The following is a 25,374-nucleotide window of genomic DNA, read 5'->3' as shown; positions in this document are numbered from 1 at the left end:
AAAGGTGCCTTAAGAGGCTTAAATGTCTTTTCAAAGGGGCTCTGAACACTCGTACACATCGATTAAATCCCCATGAGCTGAAAAACTCAAGTTGCATCATATCTATGAGTCTGTTAGGGAAGGTGAAAGACAAGCGTTGACAGGGCAAATTTAAACATAAATTCTCCTACACATCAGTTTCCTTAGCAGGAAGTGAAGGGGGCTGCTGTGCCTTTCTTTAATGTATCAGGCAACTGTCAGGGTCTGAGTTTGTGTCATTGCTTCCCCTCCTCCATTTTTGCACATTGTTGAAATCTGCCAATGTGAAACATGATGCTTTCTCAATGAAGAGGGAAAAAAATGCAAGGCGAGTGTCAAATCTTTTAAGATACCCTCCTTTCCATGGGCAGGCTCATAAGTCCCCTGCTTGCAGCTCTGAGACTTATCAAGACAATGCCGACACTAAGGATAACTCTAGCAGCCTTCGTGCTCCTCATCCCAATATATAAAACTTCTGCATTAGACGGTACAGTATAACATTAAGCTGCCAAGCTGGTGTTTTTATATATAAATTTGTTTTTTCCTATTGTGCATTTTCTTGCTACTTTGTGTGTCAGCATCTTTCTCATGGGTAATTGTAGTAGTTATTTAATCTTTTTAACTGAGCTCATCACTGGATCAGAGCCAAAGCTGATGCAAATATGCATTAAGTTCAGAGTTTAAACACAGATGCAACTTCATACTGTGTTTCAGCTTTAGAATAGTTCTCTGTTTGGACAAAAATGATAAGAGGAATTGAAAAAAAACACCAAACGGTGCTAATTTGAATGTGTGACTGCTTGTGAATTTGTTTATCTCATTTATTTTGTTTCATTTAAGTTTTTCTCCCTGCACAGATTCATCGTTTATACTCATTAATACAGCCAATAGTTTATGTTTGTTGAAGAAAGGCATCCGCTGCCTGGAAGTGCGCTGGACAACAGATGACCGACTTTTTGTCACGAGCACCAAAAAATGCCTGGGAGTACAAGGCAAAACCGTGGGCAGTGAGGTTAACCTCTATGATTGCAATGAGAAGAGTGAACTCCAAAAGTGGGAATGCAAGAATAACACTGTACTTGCACTCAAAGGCCGGCAGCTCTTCATTGAATCCAAAGCTGACGGATCACTCAGTCTCTCTAGAATAGTAGGACCCACTAACCACTTCAAAATTGCTGGGACAGCGAGTGGTGCTTGCTCAAGGACATACAGAGGTAAAACTTAGTTTTGAAAAAAAATCAGCTATTGCTTTATTTTTCATATTAGAAAATAAAATAAATAAAGGTTTAAGAACAGAAGAAATGTATTTTTATCTAACCATCTAAAGACATAGAGAGAGACAGATAGATAGAAATGATGCTGTATTGTTTGTTTGGAAGTTCTGATTTAATCAATCTCTCCCTTTCCTCTCTTCTAGAACTTTATACCATTGAGGGAAATGCATTTGGTAAGATCTGCATGTTTCCCTTCCTCTATAAAGACCGATGGTTTGGAGATTGCACTACATTTGACTCTTCTATAAAGCGTGCTTGGTGTGCAGTTAGCACAAAATATGAAAATGAACAGTGGGGATATTGCCCATCTACATGTGAGTAAAAAATCTATTATCTATTATTGAATTCAAAGTGGATTACATACATTGTTAATGGAAAAACAACTTAATTTGCACTGCAAAACTGTCGACTTCAGGTCTACGGTTTTATAATTCTTACTTGAGAAAAGTCTTGAATTTCATCTTTGCTTACAAACTTTCAGCCACGGAACACTGGAAAAAAAACATTGTAACAGGAGCTTATTACCAGCTGAACCCTCAGTCAGTACTGACTTGGCCGCAAGCTGACGTCAGCTGCAAACAGCAGGGTGCTTCCCTGCTCAGTATCTACGATCCCAATGAGCAGTCTCTTGTCTCAGGTAAGACGCCACTCGGTGGACATTTACTGCTACTAAACAAGACACAATATTACACAATTGCTGAAGCTCAAAGTTATGATTTTAATCTAATCAAAATAATTCACTGCAATGTGAGTTTTGTATTTCTATAGATATTAACTGCAAATGAAAATGCTGTTTCGAGCAACCATTCAGTGAAAGAATGGATGGCTGTGAATGATACTTTGGAGAATCTTGATCCGTGTGACAGTTTGATCACTGACAGAGCAGTGGACTTTTCCAATCCTATGAAGCCTCTGTGCTGTAAACAGAGATTGTAATTTGAGTTACATTTGAGTGTGGGTTAATATTCCAACCATGCTGTCACTATGTATACTTAATAACTTAAAACATATGAAAAAAAATCGTATTATCATAATAATATAGTAATATTACAGATTTATTGCAAATAGTATAATATAATTTTCCCACACAATATAACACAATAAATCTATCTTAGTTTTGCTTGATCAATGATTAATGATTTCAGTCTATTTGTGAACTTATTTTGCATTAAAATGAGGAACAATCTCCTTACTTCTTTTCTTTCTTTGTTCCCTCAAACCATACAAACACCCATAAACTTACAGCACTATTAGGATCTGGGAAGTATAAACTTTGGATTGGACTGGTCCTGAGCCCTGACCATGGGTGGCAGTGGAGTAATGGGAGCCCTTTCCGTTATCTGAGATGGAATACTGGTACGCCTTAACTTCACTTAAAGATTTAGAATATAAAAAGAAGGTGAGAGATATTTTCTTGTTATTGTTTCCTGCAGCAGATTCAGAATACTTTGAATTGGCAATATATATATATGCATATATATATGTGTGTGTATATATATATATATATATATATATATATATATATATATATGTGACAAGCCCAAACAGGACAGTGAATAAAAGAATCATCAGGAACTGCTGCAGAATAAGTAAGCATGCATGAGACGGACGTTTGCTGAAATCGTGGAAATTGTGTTAAGGTGTGATCTCTCAATGCACATAAAAGATAAGGCAGTTGAACAAGTAGCAGTGCAGATAGCTGACAATAATGGACAAATTGTCCAACTACAAAGAATGCATATGATTTGTGTATAAAAATTGTTTAATTGAAGTCAAATTTAGAGACAACATATACAACATTTCAGTTGCTTTCTAAAACATCGATCTCAATTTATAATATGAAAAAAATTTTTCTCTCGAAAATGTGTAACATAATGTGAATCTCAACAAGTAATGGGTTACTAGGTCAGTTAGCATGACTGACCTTGACTGATGACTGATTTTAGGACATCCACTTCCTAATCCTGGACACAATTGTGGTCTTCTTGACATGAGTGGACTGCACACTTGGCAAAGTTCAACCTGTTCCAAGAAAATGGGATATGTCTGCTATAAAGAAGGAACTGCGCCACCTCCTGTGCACAGTAAAAAAATCATTTCCTCAACCCTTATTTGTTTCTGCTACTCCTCTACTGTCTCCTGGTCTGACACCCTCATCATACTCTGTGTTTACTCATAATCATATTTGCTGTTCATCCTCAGTTGAACAAGGATTTTGTTCCAACCCATGGATTCCCTACAATGGGCATTGTTTCCACCTTCACCGTAATGCTCTAACATGGATTAACGCTCAAAAGGAGTGTCGCAAGGAAGGAGGGGAGCTTGTGAGCATTGGCACCTTGGAAGACCAAAGCTTTGTTATTGCTCAGCTTGGGTATGGTAAGTGAAGACAACAGCAATGGGAACTGTTTTGTTTTCTTAAATGGTCTATTTTTGCAGTCATCACATTTTAAAATGTGATACTTTTAAATAGCTCGACAAATCTGACAGTGAAGCAGGATGTGATTTTGTTGCAATTCTTTTACCAACCTATTATTAAATGATGATGGTTTCATTTGAATTTTATCGGAATCCACACTTCACTTTTTAAAGGGTCATATAATGTTTTACTTTTATGTATGAAATTATCAACATAGCCCGAAGTTGGAAAGTTGAAGAAAACTGAAAATCATTGCTTGATCTGTCGAAATTAAAGTCTTATTCTTGCCCTGTGATCCACCCTTCAACCAGGGTTATCTAAAATAGCAGTGATGTTTTTCGCATAATCGTACTCACAACCAAAGGAACCTGTAACAACAACCTGGTTATCATAGATAGTCCATAAACTTTAGTATTATGGTTTTTTTGTGCACTTTATAACTCAAACAAGATTATATAGCAAGCAATGTATAGCTTTTTATTAAGGTTGAGTATTTTTAAGTGATTCATTAATCATTTAAAGGAAAAAAATATGCTCTTTGGACCACAAGAGAAATACAACTCTGTTCTACACTGAGCAACCTCACCAGCATACGTTCTGAGTTAACGAAATCGATTCCAGTATAGACTGTATTAAGCATTTCTCAGAACCTATATTAAATATAATATAATATAATATAATATAATATAATATAATATAATATAATATAATATAATATAATATAATATAATATAATATAATATAATATAATATAATATCAGCTTGCTCTAATTGATTTTACTGGCTTGCAGTAGTTGGCTACTTAAATTAAATGAGACGTCTTCTTCTTCATTTTTCTTCTCCTTTCGCATTTTCCCTTCAGGAGTCGCCACAGCGAATCAACCTTCACCATCTGACCTCCTTCTCTGTATCCTCCTCTCTCACACCAACTACCTTCATAACCTTTCTCACTACGTCCATAAATCTTCTCGTCGGTCTTCCTCGAGACCCCCAGCATCCGTCTACCAATATATTCGCTATCCCTCCTCTGTACATGACCCAACCATCTCAGTCTGGCTTCTCTGACCTGCTCTCCAAAACATCTAACATGTGCTGTTCCTCAGATAGACTCATTCCTGATCCTATCCATCCTGGTCACTCCCAAAGAGAACCTCAACATCTTCAACTCTGCGACCTCTAGTTCTGCTTCCTGTCTTTTCATCATTGTAACTGTTTCTAGTCCATACAGCATTGCTGGTCTCACAACTTTCTTGTACACCTTTCCTTTCATTCTGGCTGATAGTCTTCTATCACATAGTACCCCTGACACTTTTCTCCACCCAGTCCAACCTCCTTGAACCTGTCTCTTCACCTCTCTTCCAAACTCTCCATTGCTCGGGACTGTTGACCCCAAGAACCTGAAATTCTCCAACTTCTTGATCTTTAAATTAAATTAGATTTAATTTATTTAAATTAAAGCTGTCTGGATTTTTAATCAATATCCATATCTGCCTGTTATTTTTTGGCTCACTGTCTATGACTTGTGTAAATTACATTTAATTTAATTGAATTAACAGCTGAATAGTACATTTTATAAATAGTTCACTTTTGAAATCGAAAATATGCAGTGACATTTTCACATCCACTGCTCAAATGCTCAAATATAAGCAGTCAGCCTACTTCATTTTTGAATGATTTGGAGCTGCCCTGGCTGACCTTTACTACTGTAAGTGTGGATGATATGTATTTTCCTCTTCATTACCACAGCATCTACAGATGAGCTCTGGATTGGACTCAATGACAGACAGATAGAGGGGCTGTTTGAGTGGAGTGATCGCGCTGTAACCGTCAGCTTCACCAGCTGGGAGTATGGAAAACCAAGTACCTCCACTAATGAAGAAGACTGTGTTTTAATCAGAGGAGAGGTAAGACAGGTCCCACCATCACAGTGCTATATAATAATACAACTAGGATCCATGATCATTGTCATATTATATGTATTTTTCAATATAAGATTGCCGTTACTGTATCTTGTTACAGAATGGTAACTGGGCAGATAGGTCCTGTGATGAGGAACATGGCTTTATCTGTATGAAGGCAAGTGGTTCTGAGAGCCATGGGGATGAAATAAAATTGGATCTTGGCTGCAAAGCTGTGAGTAAATTTAACATGTTATATAAAGAAAGAAATAAGATATCTTTATAGGACCTTGTCAAATCATCACTCCAATCTGCAGAAAAGTCATGCATGCATATATGGCCATCATGTAAATATCTTTGTATTCAGAAGCTTTTTAATGCAAATGTGACTATGAACATAAACACTGGATGCTATCCATGTACATTGGAAAGTCTTACAGAGTTTCATATTGTTCCTGCTTGGAAATGAAATGATCATTAATCATTACAATTTCAAACACTGAAATCATTGTTGATATTCTAGCACACAGTAGTATTGTGTTGCACAATTTTGTGTATTCCAAAGACATGTAATATTGAAGATTCAAGTGTTGTCAAGTGAGGCTGAACAGTATTTGAGGTATATTTATATATTCAATATACAGCATTCAAATATATGTTTCAAACTATCCAGGGTTGGAGAAGGCATGGCTCCTACTGCTACTTTGTGGCAAAAGAGACCAAAACATTTGATGAAGCCAAAGAGGACTGCAAGACCATGGAGTCCTACTTGGCTGATGTTGCAAATGGGTAACAACATTTTTAGGGACTGTGAACACAAGAATAATAGCAACAAAAAACCAATCCTGTGTGCATATGTTTCATATGTCAAACCTTCCATTGAAACATGATACTCATGAAGTTCTCTAAATATTTCCAGAGTGGATAATGCTTTCCTAATCAGCTTGGTGGGGCTAAGATCAGAGAAATACTTCTGGCTAGGGCTATCAAACATGAAAAATCCAGAAGAATTTGTGTGGACCAACACAGATTTAGTAAGATTTACTCACTGGAACCATGAAATGCCAGGTATGAAAATATGCTTCCCTACATCTCTAACTTTTTGCATACAAATTGTAGCGTCATTTTGAGTTTTTTTTTTTCACAACTCAAGGTAACAGACAGGGCTGTGTTGCCATGACAACCGGAGTTTTTGCCGGACTCTGGGATCTTCTGCCTTGCACCAATAAAGAGAAATTCATCTGCAAACATCAGGCAGAAGGGGCTGTTATCACCCGCCCACCACCAACTGCCACCCCTCCCAAGTGTCCAGAGGGCTGGATCAGACTGGGAACAAGAAACATCTGCACTAAGGTAAAGCCAAAATGAAAACAACAAACTACCCTTGGATACATTGCTACATCCACTATTGATATGTAGGCCGAGTAAAAGGGAACTTGTCCTTTTTTGCAACAAATGAAATAAAGCCAGAAAATCAATCCACAACATTCCAAGGCTTGAGGAAATTATTTCACTATATTGGTACCTGAACACTAATAATATTAATATATTCAATATATATATATAAAAAAATACAAATAAAATATATATAAATATATGTATATATAGATACAAACACACACACACACATACACACACACACACACACACACACACACACACACACACACATACATTACCATCCATCCATCCATCTTTTCCGCTTATCTTACACTCAGGGTCAAAGGGTATGCCTGGAGCCTATCCTTGCTGTCATTGGGCGAGAAGCGGGGTTCACCCTGGGCTGGTCGCCAGTCAATCGCAGGGCCACATGTAGAGACAGATATCGGTTCACTCACTCACTCATTTGGGCACTTTTCCATTTCCCTATATAGATATGTCTATATATATATATATATATATATATATATATATATATATATATATATAAACACACACAAGCACACATATACACTATATCTGCAAAAGTATTCGCTCACCCATCTTGATTTGCATATGAACTTAAGTGACATTCCATTCCAAATCCATAGGGTTCAATATGATGTGGGTCCACCCTTTATAGCGTCAACTCTTCTGGGATGGCTGTTCACAAGGTTCAGGAGTATTTTTATGGGAATTTTTGACCATTCTTCCAGAAGCGCATTTGTGAGGTCACACACTGATGTTGGACGAGAAGCCCTGGCTCTCAGTCTCCACTCTAATTCATCCCAAAGGTGTTCTATCAGGTTGAGGTCAGGACCATCCACAACAGACTCTGTCATCCATGTCTTTAAGGATCTTGTTTTGTGCACTGCTGCACATTCATGTTGGAAAAGGAAGAGACCAGCTCTAAACTGCTCCCACGAAGTTGAGAGCATGGAATTGTACATAACTTCTTGGTATGCTGAAGATTTCAGAGTTCCTTTCACTGGAACTAAGGGGCCAAGCCCAGCTCCTGATAAACAACCCACAACATGACCCCCTCTCCACCACACTTCACACAGTGCAGTCAGACAAGTAGCATTCTCTTGGCAACCGCCAAACCCAGATTTGTCCATCAGATTGCCAGATGGAAAAGCATGATTTGTCTCTCTAGAGAACGTGTCTACACTGCTCTAGAGTCCAGTTGTGGCGTGCTTTACACCACTGCATCCTATGCTTTGCATTGCACTTGTTGATGTGTGGCTCGGCTGCAGCTGCTTGGCCATGGAAACCCATTCTATAAAGCTCTCTGCACACTGTTCTTGAGCTAATCTGAAGGCCATGTGAAGTTTGGAGCTCTATAGAGATTTAATCTGCAGAAAGTTGGCGACCTCTTTGCACTTGCACCTCAGCATCTGCTGACCCCGCTCCATCAGGTTACATTGCCTACCACTTTGTGGCTGAGTTGTAGTCATTCCCAAACACTTCCATGGTTTTATAATAGAGCTGACAGTTGACAAGAATATTTAGGAGCGAGGAAATTTCACGACTGGATTTGTTGCACAGGTGTCATCCTATCACAGTTCCATGCTGAAATTCACTGAGTTCCTGAGAGCGACCCATTCTTTCACAAATGTTTGTAAAAACAGTTTGCATACCAAGGTGCTTGATTTTATACACCTTTGGCTTTGGAAGTGATTGGAATGCCTGATTCTGATTTTTTGGATGGGTGAGCAAATACTATCGGCCATATAGAGTATATATTTATGTCATACAGAACATGGTACAATATATAACCTTGATAAAGCAAATGGACTAGTTTGGCATCTCTGGATGTTTAGCTCTCATCAGAGGGGATGCGCGAGTTCTGAACGGAAGAGATTTGTCTGACAAAAATATACAACAGTTAATAGTCATCAGTGACTTTTTAAAAACTTCCACTCTATGGTTTTCTTGCATTTAAGTTTTTTACAGGACAACGGTCAGAAGAGAAGACGTGGTTTGAAGCCAGAGATTATTGCAGAGCCATCGGTGGAGATCTACTCAGCATCCATAGCAATGCAGAGCTGCTTGTCGGAGGGTATGAACTTTTTTGAAACCTAATACTACATTAAGACTGCAACACTGGCTGTGTTGCTGCAAAACACAATAAAACTTCTTGCTTTTGCCAGTTGAAGACTCATGCATACTGTATGTGGGAGGGTAGTAAACCTCAAAATAGAAAACTATTCTCTGCACACAATATTTTTTTTCTGTGTAATAGGACACTGTTTAAAGTGTAATTATAATAATAACAACATCACATGGATCAAGTATGAAATAGAAATTGATTTTTCTATAAAATAGTATTTCGGAAGAACTGAAAAAAAAAAAGATTTCACACGTCCCACTTGCCTCTCTTATTATTCGGACTTAACATTAAAATTATTACACAAAATTGAATTTGTCTCTAATGTTGAGCCATTGTATTTGTTTCAATATTCTATCATTATAATTTCATGTGCCAAAGATATGGTAAAGCCTGGATTGGACTTCATGTTGCTGATCCAAGCACAGGCTATGTATGGAGTGATGGGTCCCCGGTTAGTTCGTCATGTCTTTTGTTTGGCAATTCAATATGTATTAAATAGACTATCTATTTTTTTCTTTTTTTTTTAAATATGTAAACTTTATTTTTTGTTTCAATGTTTTTGTCCGCAGGTAAACTTTCAACACTGGCAACAAGGAGAGCCAAATAATTTTAACAATGCAGAGTCTTGTACTGAATTCAGAATCAGTTTATACAGTTCAAATCAAGGTGGATCCTGGAATGACGTTCACTGTGAGAGTTACAATGACTGGCTATGTCAGATCCGAATAGGTCAGAAACTATTCTTAACATTCATCTATGTTAACACCAGGACTGTACAACATTTGTGGACTGCTTTTCCAAGTGGTTTGGCTGCAAGACATACAAAAATACTTTGCATTGGTTATTAATATAATTATATATTTCTATTACTTATATTTTCAATTACTTATTTTATTACTCTCTTACTATTGTTAATAGTTTTTGCTTGTTCAAAGTTAATATAAATCAAAATATGTTTGTCTCACAGCAAATTTTAAATCTTGCAGGGTTGACTCCAAGACTACCTCCAAATGATACTGCAAAAGGTAAACATTCCACTAGATCAAAAATATATCTGACACACACAGATACACAAAAACACACAAAAGAATAAATATCTGAATGTATAAATATAATCCAAGGCTATTTCCAACAGCAAGTGGTGCTGACACTTTGCATAACCACATGGGAGAGATGCTTTGGCAATTGCTTTGAAAAAAACTGACATTTTGAATGTGCTATTGAAACCAAATATAACCTCATATGTTGATCATGAAGCCTTGATGTAAACTGGTGGAATATAAAACAGAAATAATAAACAGGTATCTAAAATTTTCCCAGAATTTAATACCACTGCAGATGGTTGGTTGGAGTGGAGAGGGAATCAGTACTTTATCAACATGCGCTCAATGGCAATGGAGGATGCTCGTTATTTTTGTCAACAGAGACATGGTGATCTGCTCACTATTAACAGTGAGGCTGAAAACAACTTTGTATGGAAACAGGTATGTTGTGTTTTTGTTTACTTATGCAATTCACGTTCATGAAATAAAAGATAGTTCAGTGTTACATCTCACGCGACTATCTTAAGCTTGCATAGGATGTCTACATCATATGAGTTGTAACATAAGAACCTTGCATTCTCTGTGTTCGTTTGCACAGATTTCCCGAGGTTATTCAACGCATTATATAGGCTTATCCGTGGATATTGATGGTTCATTTTGGTAAGTGAAAGGAATTCACTGAAAATGTTCTGATTTACTGACAATCATTACCAAGCACAGGTGGCTTATATGTGGCATGTTTGATGTTTTGTGTTACTCTCAATTAATTAAAAACATTAAACTGAATACTTTTCTGAATTTAAGCATATTAAATCAACTATAATGTGTTTTAAGGTGGATGGATGGCTCTTCAGTGGCCTTTCAAAGATGGGATCAAAATCAGCCGGACCCAAATTCTTTTGATTCAAACTGTGCTGTAATGACACACTACATGGGTGAGTATTATAAAGGTTCCTCGGGACTCATTAGTTAGAATGCCAATCGCCGATAAAATTAAGATGACACACGTTGTGAAAACTGTCACAAGAAACTTTTCTTTACTCACAGGCTTCTGGAGCACTTGTAACTGTGGCCAAGAATACCAGTCTATTTGTAAACGTAGAAGTTCAAAGGCTGTCAATACCACTGCAGCCCCCACAGCTCCTCCACAGGGTGGCTGTCCACCTGGGTGGACACAATTTGACTTAAAGGTCTGCAATAATTTTATAGAGTATGTATTTAGAGCATCAATGTAAATTTCATTTCATCTTCAAGTTACAGCTGTTGTTGTAAAGGTCGGTTGCAAAATAGTGGTTTCTACAGATATTGTGCGTCTCAGGGGATTACAGACCTTGCCTTTTAGGAAAAAAATATCACAAATATAGATCATTCTTGCAAGATAAATGTGTTTTTTGAATCTTGTATTCATCACAGTTAGAGCACATGTTCGATTGCTTCCATAGAATAAAATGATAATATGCATTATAATGTTAAAAACTCTGTGGTAATCAAAAAATGTTATTATTATTGTTATTATTATTGGGTAAATTGTGCTTATATAAGCCATTTAAAATCCAAGAAAGCATAAATTATAGATTCTTGATTGGTCTTACAGACACCATGAGGTATCAATAAAAGTCGAAGTTTGGCCGATAGTTAAAAATTACTATCTGTTTTTATTTTTTACAGTGCTACAGCATCAAAGATAACCGGAAGATGACATGGGAAGATGCAAGGAAAGAGTGCATCGCTGTTGGAGGAAATTTAGTGTCCATTCCCTCGAGGCGTGTACAAGGTGCGTTATATTTTTCAACTAGTTTTGTGATGATAAAAAGCATCAATAATGTAGAAGCTAAATTAAATACAGTGAGAATATTTGATTTTTAAGAACTCGAGGAAGGGAAAAAGATTGATTTCTCTGTCTTTAGTCATTTAGTCATAATGTGATAATAACCTGGAATATTATTCAAGTGAAAGCTTTTTAAAAATGTACTGATATCATGGTTACATCTGACTCTGAACCTTCCAGTATTTCTCACCACAAAAATCGGGCTAGTCGAAACTACAGACCTGTGGATTGGTTTGAATAGCATAAAACAAGACGAATATTTTTGGACAGATGGAAGAAAAAGGGAGTATACTTGGTGGTCTTATTCTGTGAGTATACGAAAAAACCTCACTACTTTTTCATGGTTGGGTTATTATTGATCTGGATTTTATGATTGTGCTTCATAGAAACAAAGGCGGCGCCAGGGGTCCTTTTATCAAAGATGGAATGAGGTAGAATTTCTCTGAATGATATTAAGAGTGAAATACTGGTACTAGTTACTTTTAGTAATTGTTTAGAACAAATTTGCTCTTAAAGCACTAGAGCAAGACTGTAGTAGACCATAAAACTTCAATCAAAGACAAACATCATTTTTACAGGTTCATCTAGTCATTGGACATTCAATGAGAAAACCACAATACACAATTTGGGTTCTATTCTGTAAGGAAACACAAATATTTAAATTTATACACAGTTCTTCTTTCAACGTGAAATTCAGTAAAGAATTATTCTCAATGCAAACCCAACATGTTGACTAATGTTTTCTGAAAAAATCATATTATAGCTATAACTTGTTGAAATGAACTTTAAAATTCTCTCCCCACACTAGGGAAATTGTGTTGCAATGACCAGCAACCATCTTCTTGGTCTTGGGAAATGGGTGACAAAGGCCTGCAATAACACCAATGGATATATTTGTCATAAGAATGTTGGTAAGTTTAAAAATGATCGCTTTTTCACAGGCCGAAGCAATAAAAAGATAAAAACGATTGGAATTTCTGTTCTTTCACATTGAATTGAATTCATTGAATAGGCACAGAAGAATTAAGGTTGCCTCCTAATGAGTGATTGTTACTTTGTATTCATTATAATTGTGGCATCTCAGTAATATGAGATATGTTTGTTTTTTTACTTTACTTTTTTTTTTAATTAATCTTGTCTTTTAATTTTTTATCTTTCATTTTTTTTTTATTTGATTAAGATTTATTTTAATTTTATTTCATTTCCATAAGTAAGATACCTAATTACTTATAAGATACTTTCCCTTGTGGGAAACTGTTCAGTACATTTATCCCATCAAGGATAACCATGAGCAGTGGGCAGCCACTTGAGAATTTAGGGATTCAGTGTCTCGCTCACTAACGTTTCGCTTCCTTTGGTATCACCTTTGGTACTTCTAGGTAGCTGAACATTTCATAGATATACAATGAATAAGTACATTAAAACAGTTTAAAATGTAACCCCTGAGAGTAGTGATAATAGTTTAATCTCCTGGCTTGGTAGATGCACAAGGCCATTATTGGCATGCTACATATACTGGAAATAATTACTGTACCAACTGTATTTTGAGCTAGAAGACCAGATACAATATCACTAGACACATTAAGGGATTGCTTCTATATCTTGTCACGCCCAGTTTTGCTGGTAGCAAGACTCATTGCTAGGATATGAGACCCGCCTATCTTCTTAGACAAATTTCTGGAATAATGTGAAGCAACCTCTAAATGAAAGCTGACTGATATGGAGTATATTATGTAGTGAGTTCATTTTCTGTGACAAAGTTATCAGAAATACCAATAATTACGAAGCATTGAAAAAGAAATTTCACTGAGGGTAGCTTCATTTTGTAGAAGATTACTCTTGTAATATCATCATGAATGTAATATAATAATCATTTAAGTTTCATAACGAAAGTTTATCTGCACAAAACAGCAATTTGAGAAATGATTAGGAAAAAAATGAATCTATAGCTCCTGATGTTGGAAATTTTTGTAATTATAGGTGTCTCTCTCAACAGACCAAAGATACCCACCTCAACAAGAGCAGGAAATTCCTGACATTTACAACCACCTGGGAAATGACAGCATCAAGGTTGTAAGACAAAATCTTACATGGAGTGATGCCCAAATGCAATGTGAACACGACAAAGCCAACCTGGCAAGCATAAAAAACGAGTTGACACAGGCCTATGTTGAGTTACTCTCTATGCGCCTCAACACTCCTCTGTGGATTGGTCTTAACAAAGAGAAGGTACAACACTAAATCCCATATCATGAAATTACTGCAAACCACAATCTACAAACTCCTCATGGTTCTCCTCCTTGCAGAAATTCAAAAGGGATTTTTAAGGGGCAAAAAAGTATGAAATAGAAACAAAAAAAAAAAAAAAGTGAAATATGTTTATTATGTTTTATAGACATCTCACAGACTCGTTATTTCTCATATATTGCATTTGGATAGCAATTGGATATTTTTTTTCCGACATACAGTACAACCATATCATGGTCAGTTGATGGTGGGAAGGTGAAAAACAAGCAAACAAACAAACAGAATAAACCGAATAAACAGGGCGCATGAGATGTTTCAGCCACTAATGAAGTAATGTCATTTGCAATGTTTAACTGTTGTTACATGTTGTTTAGATTCTGTAAAATATAATACTAACATTTAATGTATTGTCTCTTTTAGACTGGGGGTTACTTTAAGTACATTGATGGCTGGCACATGAAATCAGTCAACTGGGCAGAGGGTGAACCAAGCAGGGACAGACCTTGTGTGTACATGCTTGGGAATGGAAAATGGAAGACTGCACTCTGCAATCGAACCATGAGCAGTGTTTGCATGATGTCCTTGGGTATGTTTGTCTGAGTTTGTTGAGAGGAAATGTCTGGAAAATGCATTTTCTGTTGAAAAATTGTAGGCCTCAATTTGGATTTTGCAATACTCTTCAGGGTGTTGCTGGAGTAATTTTAGCATGTTAGCCAAAATTCATACAAAAATAAATGCTAAAGATATATGTGTGTTTGTGTGTGCGTGTTTGTATGTGTGTGCGTGTGTGGGTCTGTGTGTGTGTGGGTTTGTGTGTGTGTGTGTGTGTGTGTGTGTGTGTGTGTTTATTTATATAGTTTTATGGACTCCCATTATCATCTATAAAACTCACACTACTGTATTATTCCTGTCCACACAAAAACAAAATGCACAGACAATAAACATGACACACCAAAGTGAAGAAAATAAAAATGTGTCATATTTGAAAAACTCTCGGATAAAAATAAATAGTTTAATAACTCATGAAATATTAACCCATTGAACTTGGCAATATAAAAGAATGTCAATAATTCACATTATGAAAAACTGGTATATAAAAACAAACACAAAACACTAGATCTTTGGAATTCAAAATATTTAGAGGTGTTTGCCTCCCTGGGAAAATAACATAATGATTTCCTGCCGATCGAGCGGATTGGTTGGATGGATGGAAATCATCGAGGCCTCTATAATCATTTCGTATGAGTGGAGAGTTTTTTAGGTTGTTTAATATAAGATAAACGACTCAAATTGATTTATTTATCTTTTCTTTTTTTAATTCATTTTTTTCTTGTGTTTTAATACTCAAAAATAGGTTTAATTGTTCCTTCAATCAAAAATAAAGCAGCTTGGGAGTTTGCATAGTCGTGACCAAAATCAAAAAGAGAAAAAGATGTTCTAGAAATTAAAATGTTATTATTATATTACTGAAATTGTACCTGTCTGTGCCTGCCATTGCATCACTATGCAAAAAGCTCTGTCTTAGATAAATAGAGGGATTTAAAAACTTGATGCAGGAGCTGATGGAAGGCAATATATATCTTGTTGTAACATTTAAGAGCTCGGGTAACAGATTGTTTTTACATTTATCACATTTTAAAGCACAATCATTGAGAAAAAGACTGTCCCATCCAGGATCTACTGGATCTAACACCAGTGTTGCAACATATTGTTCTTTCAGGTTTATTAGGTTACATTACATTTTTAAAGGCAGTACTATACAATACAACAGTTTCATTGTATTTTGTCTCCAACAGATTTGCCACCAACGGAATCATCCATCTATCCAGGAGTTTGTCCTGAAGAAATAACAGTGGAGTATCAAAATACTTTTTCCTGGATACCATTTAAGGGTAGCTGTTACATGTTTGTTACGGATGAAATTGAATGGGCAGATGCTGCTAGTAGCTGTATGAGACATGGTGAGCAATTCAGAGAAACATTTCATTCTTATTATTAAAGTTGAATTTTGTTTGATTAACTTGCTTGCTTTGTTTTATACTCTGAAGGGGGATCCTTGGCCAGTATTGGAGATCCTGATGAGCAAGTATTTATTGCCAGTAATGTGGAATTATTCAAAGATAGCCACAGCAGCTTTTGGGTTGGCTTGTATAAAAGCCACAAAGGTATGATCACACTGCTCATACATGAATACATAAGGGTGGAATAGGGCCATAAATAAACATACTCATTCATAAGGAAATAGAACTTTGAGAGAAACGTTCCATACAGTTAATTTTGATGTAAAAAAAACTCAATGTCTACATGATGGCTTATACTTCACCACGTAACCTTACCGTCTATTCTTATTTTATTTTGCCTCAATGACAGATATTTAAAGTAGTTATACAGCATGTTTCTGTTTGGCCCTAGGGACATGGAAGTGGTTGGACAATACTGTAATGGACTACACCAACTGGGGTCCAGAAGATTCAGATCACAGAGACTTTGGAGAGGTTAGAACCTATGATGGCCAGTGGGAGTCTGGCCGCAGATGGAATGACAGAGCATACATCTGTGAGACAGCTAAATGTAAGGTTTGCTCATACTAATATAGGTTTATTATCGACACACTAATATTGAAACTAGGATACAGCAATCTTGTCTGAATGCGAGTGTCAAGCAACCATCAATTTCAGTTGGATTTCTAATCAATTTTCTCAATATTCCTTACCAGTGTTGGTGGAGGATGTGAGCAAGAATAAAAGTAAGTGACATTTTCTCTCTTAGTAGTGAATAAGATGGTATACATAAGACAGTAAAACTATCTTATATATAGTATTTGAAGACTTATTATATATGGATCAAGTATGTCGTAATATTATCAATTTAGACTCGACACAAATCCAAGTCTGTCATTGATTTTGTTTCCTGTTGAATCTTTGCAGTTCCAGACTATGTGGTGCCTGGAAGTCGTGCTCATACCAGCTTGATAGTTATTTTAGTTATAGGAATCACTGTCGGGCTTGTAGGAGCAGGATTCTACCTGTACAAGAGACATCCTCGTTCTTTTCCAACCTTTGACAACCCGCTCTACTTTGGCAGTGAACGGTCACAGCCTGATGTGGTCGACACCAACAAACTAATAGAGAAGGCTGAAGAAGAAAGTCCCGAGCCAATTATTACTCTGTGATTTTGGGTGTAACTCAATCTAGTGGGTCACTATACTGTATTTCAGGCAACTAAATCCAAGTCTCATGCTTCATTTTTGTTGTTAATAGGATTTCTTTTTTTTTTTTATCTTTATACAGTATATATTTAACAAAATGTCAGTAAACTTGAGTGTCAGTGAAGTTGGCATTGTCTGACCTCATGGAACTGAAGGATTTAGGCTCTGGGATGTCTAAATGGAATTGATATGTACTTGATTTTTTTTACATGCAAATTACTGTATATAATTTTGGTATTGTTGTCATACCCACTAGATGCTGTTCATTGCTTGTTATTCATGAAATATGTACAAATTATTTGCCTAAAATGAACATTAACCTTGTCACTCCTTTAGTGACTTTTTAAAATGTATACATAAATAATAAAAAAATCCTTTTAGACCTTTACTTGTTAATTTGTACAAGAATATATTATGTTTGCCCTCATCAAACATATCATGGAAGTACTGTTCATATTACAACTTTGTTTCACAAACTGGTTGATATTCATACTTAGCTTGATCCATAGAAGGTAACCTTTTGCTTTTCTCCTGCTAAAACATCCCATGAGAAGATTTTTTTCTATTCATAAAAAAAACCTGACGATCTGATTGAATATGTCAAATATAGGATATTCAACTAGAATTATGACAAAGATTCAACCATCCTCAGGACTGAAAATGGAGCACACATTGATTCTATTATTACACATAATCTTCGAATGTAAATCTGTATTCCTCCTATCTTAATCATGGGCAGTCTGACAAATAAAATGGTCATCATCAGTCGCCAGCTCTGTGAAAAATGTTTGCCCCACTGTTCAGTTCCTCCTCTTATTCTTTGCTGAGGGTCTTTACTCTAATTTGCAACCAAATAGAAAACCATCCCAAAACATGATTCTGTCTTAACATGACCCTGGCTGCCAGATCAAATAAAACTTAAAAGATATTGAACAGACTTGTAATTTGGCTTGATTAATTCTTCAGGAGGAACTCAAACCCAAATATGAAATGATTATGAATAAGTTCATTACAAAGCTTGAAAAAAGAAAATATATATGTATATGCAAGAAGCATAACCACTGTGCCTCCATGCCCTAAATTCAAATTTTTCATTTGTTTTAGTGTAAAGGAGATTAACAGGTAAATTATAATAAACCTTTTTATGTAATGAAGTGTTCCTCTAAAAAATACACAATTAATGTTAAAAATGAATATTAAAAAAGAATTGATGAAGTTACACACAAAATATATTGCTGAGTTACAAGAGAAAATTTGAGAGAAAATTTGCCTCTAGAATTTATTAGAAAATTGATTGGTAGAATGTATAAGAGGAGGAATAGTTTTTACAAGGATAGTGGTGGCTACTCTGGTTATTTAATCAATCATTTTAATTTTGCTCGTTTTAACAATATCAACAGATGTTTTTTTCCATCTAGAAATCATTTTGTTTTCAAATTTTTGAGCAAAAAATTTGTTGCAAAGTTACTTTTTCATTTTTTCCTCGCCCTGTTTTTTTTAAACCCACTGTATAAAACCACCAGATGTATGTTAGAAAAAAGGCGCGGGCCGCAGAACACACAGATTTGATTTCGGGCAGGGGGCTACAAAATATTATTCCGAGGGCCGCAATTGGCCGTGAGTCTGAGACCCCTGATGTATATTAATCAAAAGGAGTTGAAACTGAAATAGAATTTTATACATTACTTTTATGCTTCATTACACTTACTTTCACATGAGCTAATTGATTTAACATATAAGACAGAAATCACCAACTGCCAGTCATATACAGAAGGTCAGGATGGGGCTCCACATATGTGCCAATCATCGGGCCCACCTCCCCCCCTGATCAATTTCTATAGATTCACCTGCAAGAGGTGGTGGGGGTGGTAAAATGGGTGAAGAAGAATATAGAAAAATACTTTATTTTGTTCAATAATATTTGGTTTTGGTTATCGACAATAGGGAACTTCTTCAGCAATCGGCCCATCCACACAAACGCACAGTCAATTGAGCACAGGGAAAGACAGGATTAAACTGATTACAGAACAGCGCATGGGATTTGAGGTTTCTTTGGGCTTTTATTTGTTATCCTCACAAGGAAGTATGAAATCTTATCACAAAGCCAGAGTGGAACCCCAAAGTTGTTTTGTTTTCAATGCTTTTTTTCAGTAGTCAATTCTGTGGTCAAAAGGCTGCAGGGGAAAATGGTAAATTCAAATGGACAGTCTCTACAAAATAACAAATTTAAGACTCAATGTTTAATTTTTAAATTATTTTCAACAATATAATGCCTGTGTGTAAAATTTAACTTCTGAATGCTGTACAAAACACAGCTAACCCAAACACATCATTTTCTGATGAGCAGCAATATCTCACTCTCTTCCACTCACTGGTGTCAAGTTCTTTTAAACAGGCTTTCTAGTTCTCTACAACAAGGCAATTATGAAGTATTTACAAATGCATAGAGATTGTATTCAAGCAATATATTTTATCACAAGAAGATGCATAGTGTATCCAGCTCAGAGAACAAATCAAGAGTCAAAATATATTATTCATGCTTCTAAATGCAGGTCAGTAAGTATGCTTGACCACCTTTAAGAAAAGTTGGAAGCGAAGTATAGTTGCCCTTTTAGAATCATGTATAAAAATAGTGTGACTTTTTTTACTGTGTTTAAAAATAAACAGATTACCGGTAACCTCACACACTGAATTTATATATGCGGGAGAGGAGTAATGCTTGAGAGAGAAATACAAAGAATCATATACCCACACTAATTTTAACATTTGTTTGGCTAATACATCCCTTTTGGTGACAATAACTGTTTCTGTTATTGCGCACAATATATTGTTGATAGTGAATTGTGATTCCCACAGAATTGTGATTCTCACAGCCAAATTAACCAACTTAAATTCAAAGTAAAACCAGTTCTGTTTGTTAAGACAAAAGACCCTTCATTTTTTTGATAGTGGGGGTAACATTAAAAATACCCTTAAAATTTTTTTCCAGATAATTCCCTATAGTGCAGTGAGACATTAGTCTTCCCAATTTTATTTCAAATTGGAAATTCAGTGTTAAATTCAATTCTATTTTGATTTTATTAATTCATTAATCTATAATTTAGTAATTCAACGGCTGTTTTGGAATAATACTAAATATATCTCCCGCTGGTAACAGCTTTCTATCCTATTAATGAATGATATAATTATTCTATTCTTGAGAAGACGGTGTCAGAGGGATATCTGAAACTCTTTTCATGGCTCACAAAATCCATAATATTATAATAATTATAATATTTTTCATATCACAAAAATATCAAGAAACAGAAAGAATAAAGTCATTGTGATCGCTCCCCTGCAAAATTTATATCTAGAACAAAAAACTGCAAAACTAAATTTTCAGGTTGACCATTGTTTCAGTACAAAATGGCTTCTGACAGAGCCACAAGAATTATTTTGAAAAAAATAAAAGACAAACTGAAGAATATGACTGGACAAGGTTGAGCAAAAAAAAGGAGAAGTGCTTGAGTCTGGCAGGGATTTAATATGAAAATGGCAAAACAAAATGGCTAAACATAGTTTACATAGATGCAATACTTTGCTGTCCATTAGTGCATTTTAACATGAGCAGCATAAATCCAACCGACAGTTGAAACACTAGTGTATACAGGAATCCCTGTGCCACTGTCGAACATCTCTGTCTCTGCACCTATCCTTTTCTCTCTCTCTCTCCGTGTCTCTCTCCTTGTTCCTGTGTCTGTCTCTATCTCTGTCTCTCTCTCTGCCATGGTAGTGGTGGTAGTTGTGATGATTGTGAATGGGATTGTGATCCACATGATGCGTCGGCTGCGGAACACGCTGATGGTGTCTGTGCTGCCTGTTGTGGTCATTGTGCTCCTCCTCATACTCTTCCCCGACGTGCGGTTGGCTGTTCCCCCGATGATGTTGGTGGTGGTGATGATGATGGTGGTGGTTACTGTTGTGATGGTGGTGGTTGTGGCCCCTATGATTATAGCGAAACTCCTCCTCATCCTCCTCGACCACATCCTCTATCTCCTCCTGCCTAACCTCATGAGGATGCCTGCGGGGCAGCCTTTGGGTATAATCCCGACTAGATTGCATGCCCATCGCCCCAGAGGTCTGGCTGTGTTGAGCATAGCTCTGTTGTTCCATTCTACGGTTATGATGGTGGTGATGGTGATGGTGGTGGTGACCGTGCTGGATCCTCTTTGGTTCAGTCCTCATGAGATGCTCTTCTTCCTCTCTTTGAGCCACCTCTCCCCTTTGCTCAGGGGCCTGGACTACAGGAGGTTCCTCATCCAAGTGGTTTTCACGGGAGCTCTTCCTTTTAGGGGCTGTAGCCTTCTTGCCTTTCGGCTCATCCTGAGAAATGAAAAGTGGTTCAGCATCATTTAATCAATCACATATAGAACAAGCAAACCACTTGTTCAAACACAATTACATCCACTGTGTTTTAAAAATTAAATGATTGAAAGGTATACAAAGTGGCAGTTTGAGTTTGGAAGTGAATTATATTTTGTTTTAGTCTCTGAGCTTGAGCTATCCAGTGTAGCCCTGTGCGACTGTCTGTAGGAAGATGGGCCATCTGCCTCGGATACCCTTATTCTATTTTTAAATATGATGACCAAGACACAGGAAATAAAATATTCACAACACATTTTACTTAATTAACAAACTGGAAAAAGACATTTGTTTCAGCAATAATGTGGCAGACCAATTTCTGTCACCCCACGGTTAGTATGCAAAAGAAATTCATTACAAGGAGAAGCTGTAGTTGGTTATGCCTTTCTGCAAAAAATATTAATGCTTAGATGTTAGAGAACACATGCTTTGGATACTTTATAGTGCATATCCACTGGTGCTGCTCTCAAACAGTCAGCACATTTTTACTACAATATCTAACTCATGCTCACTGACTTTGTATTCAAAGCATATACATGGCCATAATGATCTAATCACACTATGGCCCTGTACCAAATCCTGGTCCAACTCTGGTAGGACTCACATTAAGCCATCCCATCTTTAACACTATTTTTAGCTGAGAGATAGGGTGGCGTTCGCTAGTCTTCTTGAGCCATGTACATAGGGTTAAATAGCAATATTCAGTGATTGCAATGCTAAAAAGCCTGCCTCATCAGCCTGGTTATGCAAGAAATGGCACAGTGCTCCTCCATATCCGCTCATCCGATGCTCCTTCTACTCCACTCTGCCTAGCCGTTGCCTCATCCTGACACTTCTCAAACTAACCGATCTTCATACCCTTCAGTTGCTACAAACACTGTTAGGGTTGTAGTTGTGGATGCGAGTCGGGCCACTGCTGTAACCTGGCCTTGCATCCGACCTTTAATAAGTAGGCTACTGGCTTGTAAGAGGATACTGTTCTGTACTTTTACCATTATATTTCCCACAGAAAAGTATTGGAAAAAAAAACTCACCTGAGAATCATATCTTTTAATGAAAAGGAATGACAGATCATATTTAGCATCATATTTAGCATTTAGCTTTACAAGGCAATTTGAGTTTTTGTTCAGCATCTCACTCACCAGAGGCAGACCTATCTCATTTCAGCATCTTTCCAGTGGAGAAGGATGAGAAGAGATGAAATGAAGATGTTAGGTGGTTTCAAGCAAACCTGGCACACTGTGAATTCATGTTAAACCTTTTTTGCTGAGCAATGATTTAACCATGCAATCTGATTATTCACACATTGAACAGACTTACTGATGTGATGAATGAAATGAGATGAATCCTATTATTCTAAAGTGTTCATGGATTGTTATGTCATATGTATTGTTTTTCAAGTACCGGTATCGCTGAGGGATTAGTGGGTAGTGTATTCTCTGCCAGCTGAGCCACCAGTACATTTGCAGGCTCCATCTCTGGGGGATGTGTGGCTCTCCAGTAAGACTCTAAATAATCAGCAATGTGCTCACAGGCGTCAGTTAGCTGGTTCTCATCTAAGATAACATCGAACATTTCCTACAAGAAAATTAGGGTGAGTACAGGAGAAAGAAAAAGACATTGAATAAAGTGATATAAATGAGAAATTAACTGAGAAATACATTTCATTCAAATGTGATGTCCTGATGTCTATCAATTCATTCATTCATTCATTAAGAAATGCTGATTTTTAGGCTTAAGCACAGTTTCCTTTTTCCTGAAAAGATCATGCCAATAAAGTCCCCTACATTTTAAATGTGTACAATACAAATTCCTCTAATATATTTAGATTATAAATACAATCCTCTACCTTGAATAAAATGTCCAATGAAGTACATTGACTGTCCCTGACCAAAAATGAAAGGCTGTGAATTTATCAATGACCTCTTTTGGAGGTAATGACATATATAACAAACAAGTGTTATGACACATCATGGAAAAGTGCAGTGTGGGCAAGAGGGAAAACCAAATCCCTGAATACTAAATGAAATTTCAAGTAATATGCATATGCTTTTAGTAATTTTGACAGTCAATTCTGGCGTGTGTGTGTATAGGTATATGTGTGCATACCAATTGGAGGGACTCACCGGAGGACACTGGGCAAGCTTGTCTGCTGCAACCAACTGCACATTAAGGTGTTTTGTCTGTGACTTCCCTCGAGTCTTGATCAGTCGAGTCAATACCTACACACCCAAATTGTAAGGCAGGAAAAAGGGACAAATCATTTAATGGTATATATTACACTTTTCAGCATTAAATGCCTTTACCGCTATTAGCCAGAATAAAGGCAAGGTGTACAAGAAAATGGTGAAACCGGTGGTGTTGTAAAAGTGGCGTTGAAAAAACAAGGTAAAGATAGGCAGGGGAGCGAGAGGTGGCAGTTTCATCAGCAATTTGGGGGTTCTCTTTGGGAGTTACCAGGGTGGATAGGATCAGGAATGAGTCCATCAGAAGTCAGAGAGACTCTAATTGAGATAGTCTGGACATGTTCAGCGCACGCATGCTATATTGACTATACTGTTTGAAGACTGCTGAAGTTGGAATTGCCAGGCAGGAGGCCTAGAGGAAGTCCAAAGAGGAGATTTATTTAATGTACCGGTAAATGTAATGAAAGAAGACATGAGGTTAGTTGGTGTGAGAGAAGAGGATGCAGAGAATAGGGTTAGATGGAGGAAGATGATTAACTTTAGCCACCCTTGAAAGCAACAGCCAGAAGGAAAAGAAGAGGAACTCTATCATGAAACTGACAGTCATCCATAATGTCAGGAAAAAAAAAGATATACATCTTTTACAATTTCCTCACAGGAAGCTTACTTTGGGTGAGGAAATCTTGACATAAACAAGAATTGGTGCCAGGGACGTTTTGGAGACTTGGAGGGGGTGGTTCACTGTGTCTGCATCCAGAACCACCAACTGCATGCTGCGGGCCAGCTCAAAGATCCGCTCCACCTCCCCTTGGATCTGAGCTGGAGATGAAAAGCCATAAGGTATTTTACATAAATGAATATGTTTGCTGCACTAGCATTTAAAATAAATTACTAAGTTTATATTACATCTAGTTATTCCACAATATGCATTATAAAATGACAATGGTCTTGACTATATTATCCACATTAATCTACAGAGGGATTAAAACATGACCCTGAAATGGGTGGGAGAGTAAAGTTAATGAGTCCATGTACTTATGTGGACAGTGATTCACTTCTGAAAACAAATCCAACAAATGATACATATATTTGCACTAATCACTTGACAAATGGTAAATGGTTCATAAGGATCATAAAATAGGTTCATAAAATAACACAAAAGATGACATGTGGCTACTAGATCAACTGATATACTTCTATTTTCTTTGCTTAGAAACACACATCCTACTGAATAACCAGAGCTCTATGCTGGTGAAGTAGATTTTATAAACCACTAGAGGGAGGGGAAGAAAATACAATCAGGGACAGCAATGGAAACAT

At 36.7% G+C, this 25,374-nt stretch overlaps 2 protein-coding genes across 3 annotated transcripts in view; one reads left to right on the top strand and one right to left on the bottom strand.

Annotated features, from left to right (window-relative positions):
* The first annotated feature begins 342 nt into the window (after positions 1–342).
* Positions 343–17,855, top strand: mrc1b (mannose receptor, C type 1b). The gene is made up of 31 exons (XM_086175672.1): positions 343–505; positions 876–1,232; positions 1,436–1,606; positions 1,774–1,929; positions 2,538–2,648; positions 3,239–3,376; positions 3,495–3,671; positions 5,458–5,615; positions 5,731–5,844; positions 6,283–6,398; positions 6,529–6,677; positions 6,763–6,962; positions 8,975–9,090; positions 9,520–9,592; positions 9,711–9,870; positions 10,128–10,166; positions 10,462–10,625; positions 10,783–10,844; positions 11,019–11,119; positions 11,232–11,374; positions 11,853–11,958; positions 12,193–12,320; positions 12,399–12,443; positions 12,821–12,923; positions 14,009–14,241; positions 14,680–14,845; positions 16,056–16,220; positions 16,308–16,424; positions 16,672–16,830; positions 16,976–17,005; positions 17,187–17,855. Exons 1-31 carry the CDS (start codon positions 382–384, stop codon positions 17,429–17,431), a joined length of 4,326 nt encoding a protein of 1,441 aa, XP_086031798.1. The 5' UTR covers positions 343–381; the 3' UTR covers positions 17,432–17,855.
* Positions 17,856–19,507: 1,652 nt separating this feature from the next.
* cacnb2b (calcium channel, voltage-dependent, beta 2b) overlaps positions 19,508–25,374 on the bottom strand; it is a 47,796-nt gene continuing 41,929 nt past the window's right edge. For both annotated transcript variants that reach the window (XM_086175670.1, XM_086175671.1), the window contains exons 10-13: positions 24,722–24,873; positions 23,995–24,090; positions 23,273–23,446; positions 19,508–21,829 (exon numbers count right to left, since the gene is read on the bottom strand). In XM_086175670.1, coding sequence (XP_086031796.1) covers positions 21,104–21,829; positions 23,273–23,446; positions 23,995–24,090; positions 24,722–24,873 — 1,148 coding nt within the window. In that variant the 3' untranslated portion in view covers positions 19,508–21,103. The remainder of the gene's footprint in view (positions 21,830–23,272; positions 23,447–23,994; positions 24,091–24,721; positions 24,874–25,374) is intronic.

The sequence above is a fragment of the Fistularia commersonii genome, chromosome 28, assembly GCF_037954325.1.
Source record: "Fistularia commersonii isolate RoL2024-O1a breed Wild chromosome 28, RoL_Fcom_v1.0, whole genome shotgun sequence".
NCBI classification, from domain to species: domain Eukaryota; kingdom Metazoa; phylum Chordata; class Actinopteri; order Syngnathiformes; family Fistulariidae; genus Fistularia; species Fistularia commersonii.
This window is presented reverse-complemented; position numbering and strand designations above follow the sequence as displayed.

Excerpts from the sequence above, each read along its gene's own strand:
- mrc1b (XM_086175672.1), top strand. The coding sequence starts at position 382 with ATGGGCAGGCTCATAAGTCCCCTGCTTGCAGCTCTGAGACTTATCAAG. Across the intron at positions 12,321-12,398 it reads ATACTTGGTGGTCTTATTCT|AAACAAAGGCGGCGCCAGGG; the intron begins GTGAGTATACGA and ends TGTGCTTCATAG. Across the intron at positions 16,425-16,671 it reads CTTGTATAAAAGCCACAAAG|GGACATGGAAGTGGTTGGAC; the intron begins GTATGATCACAC and ends GTTTGGCCCTAG.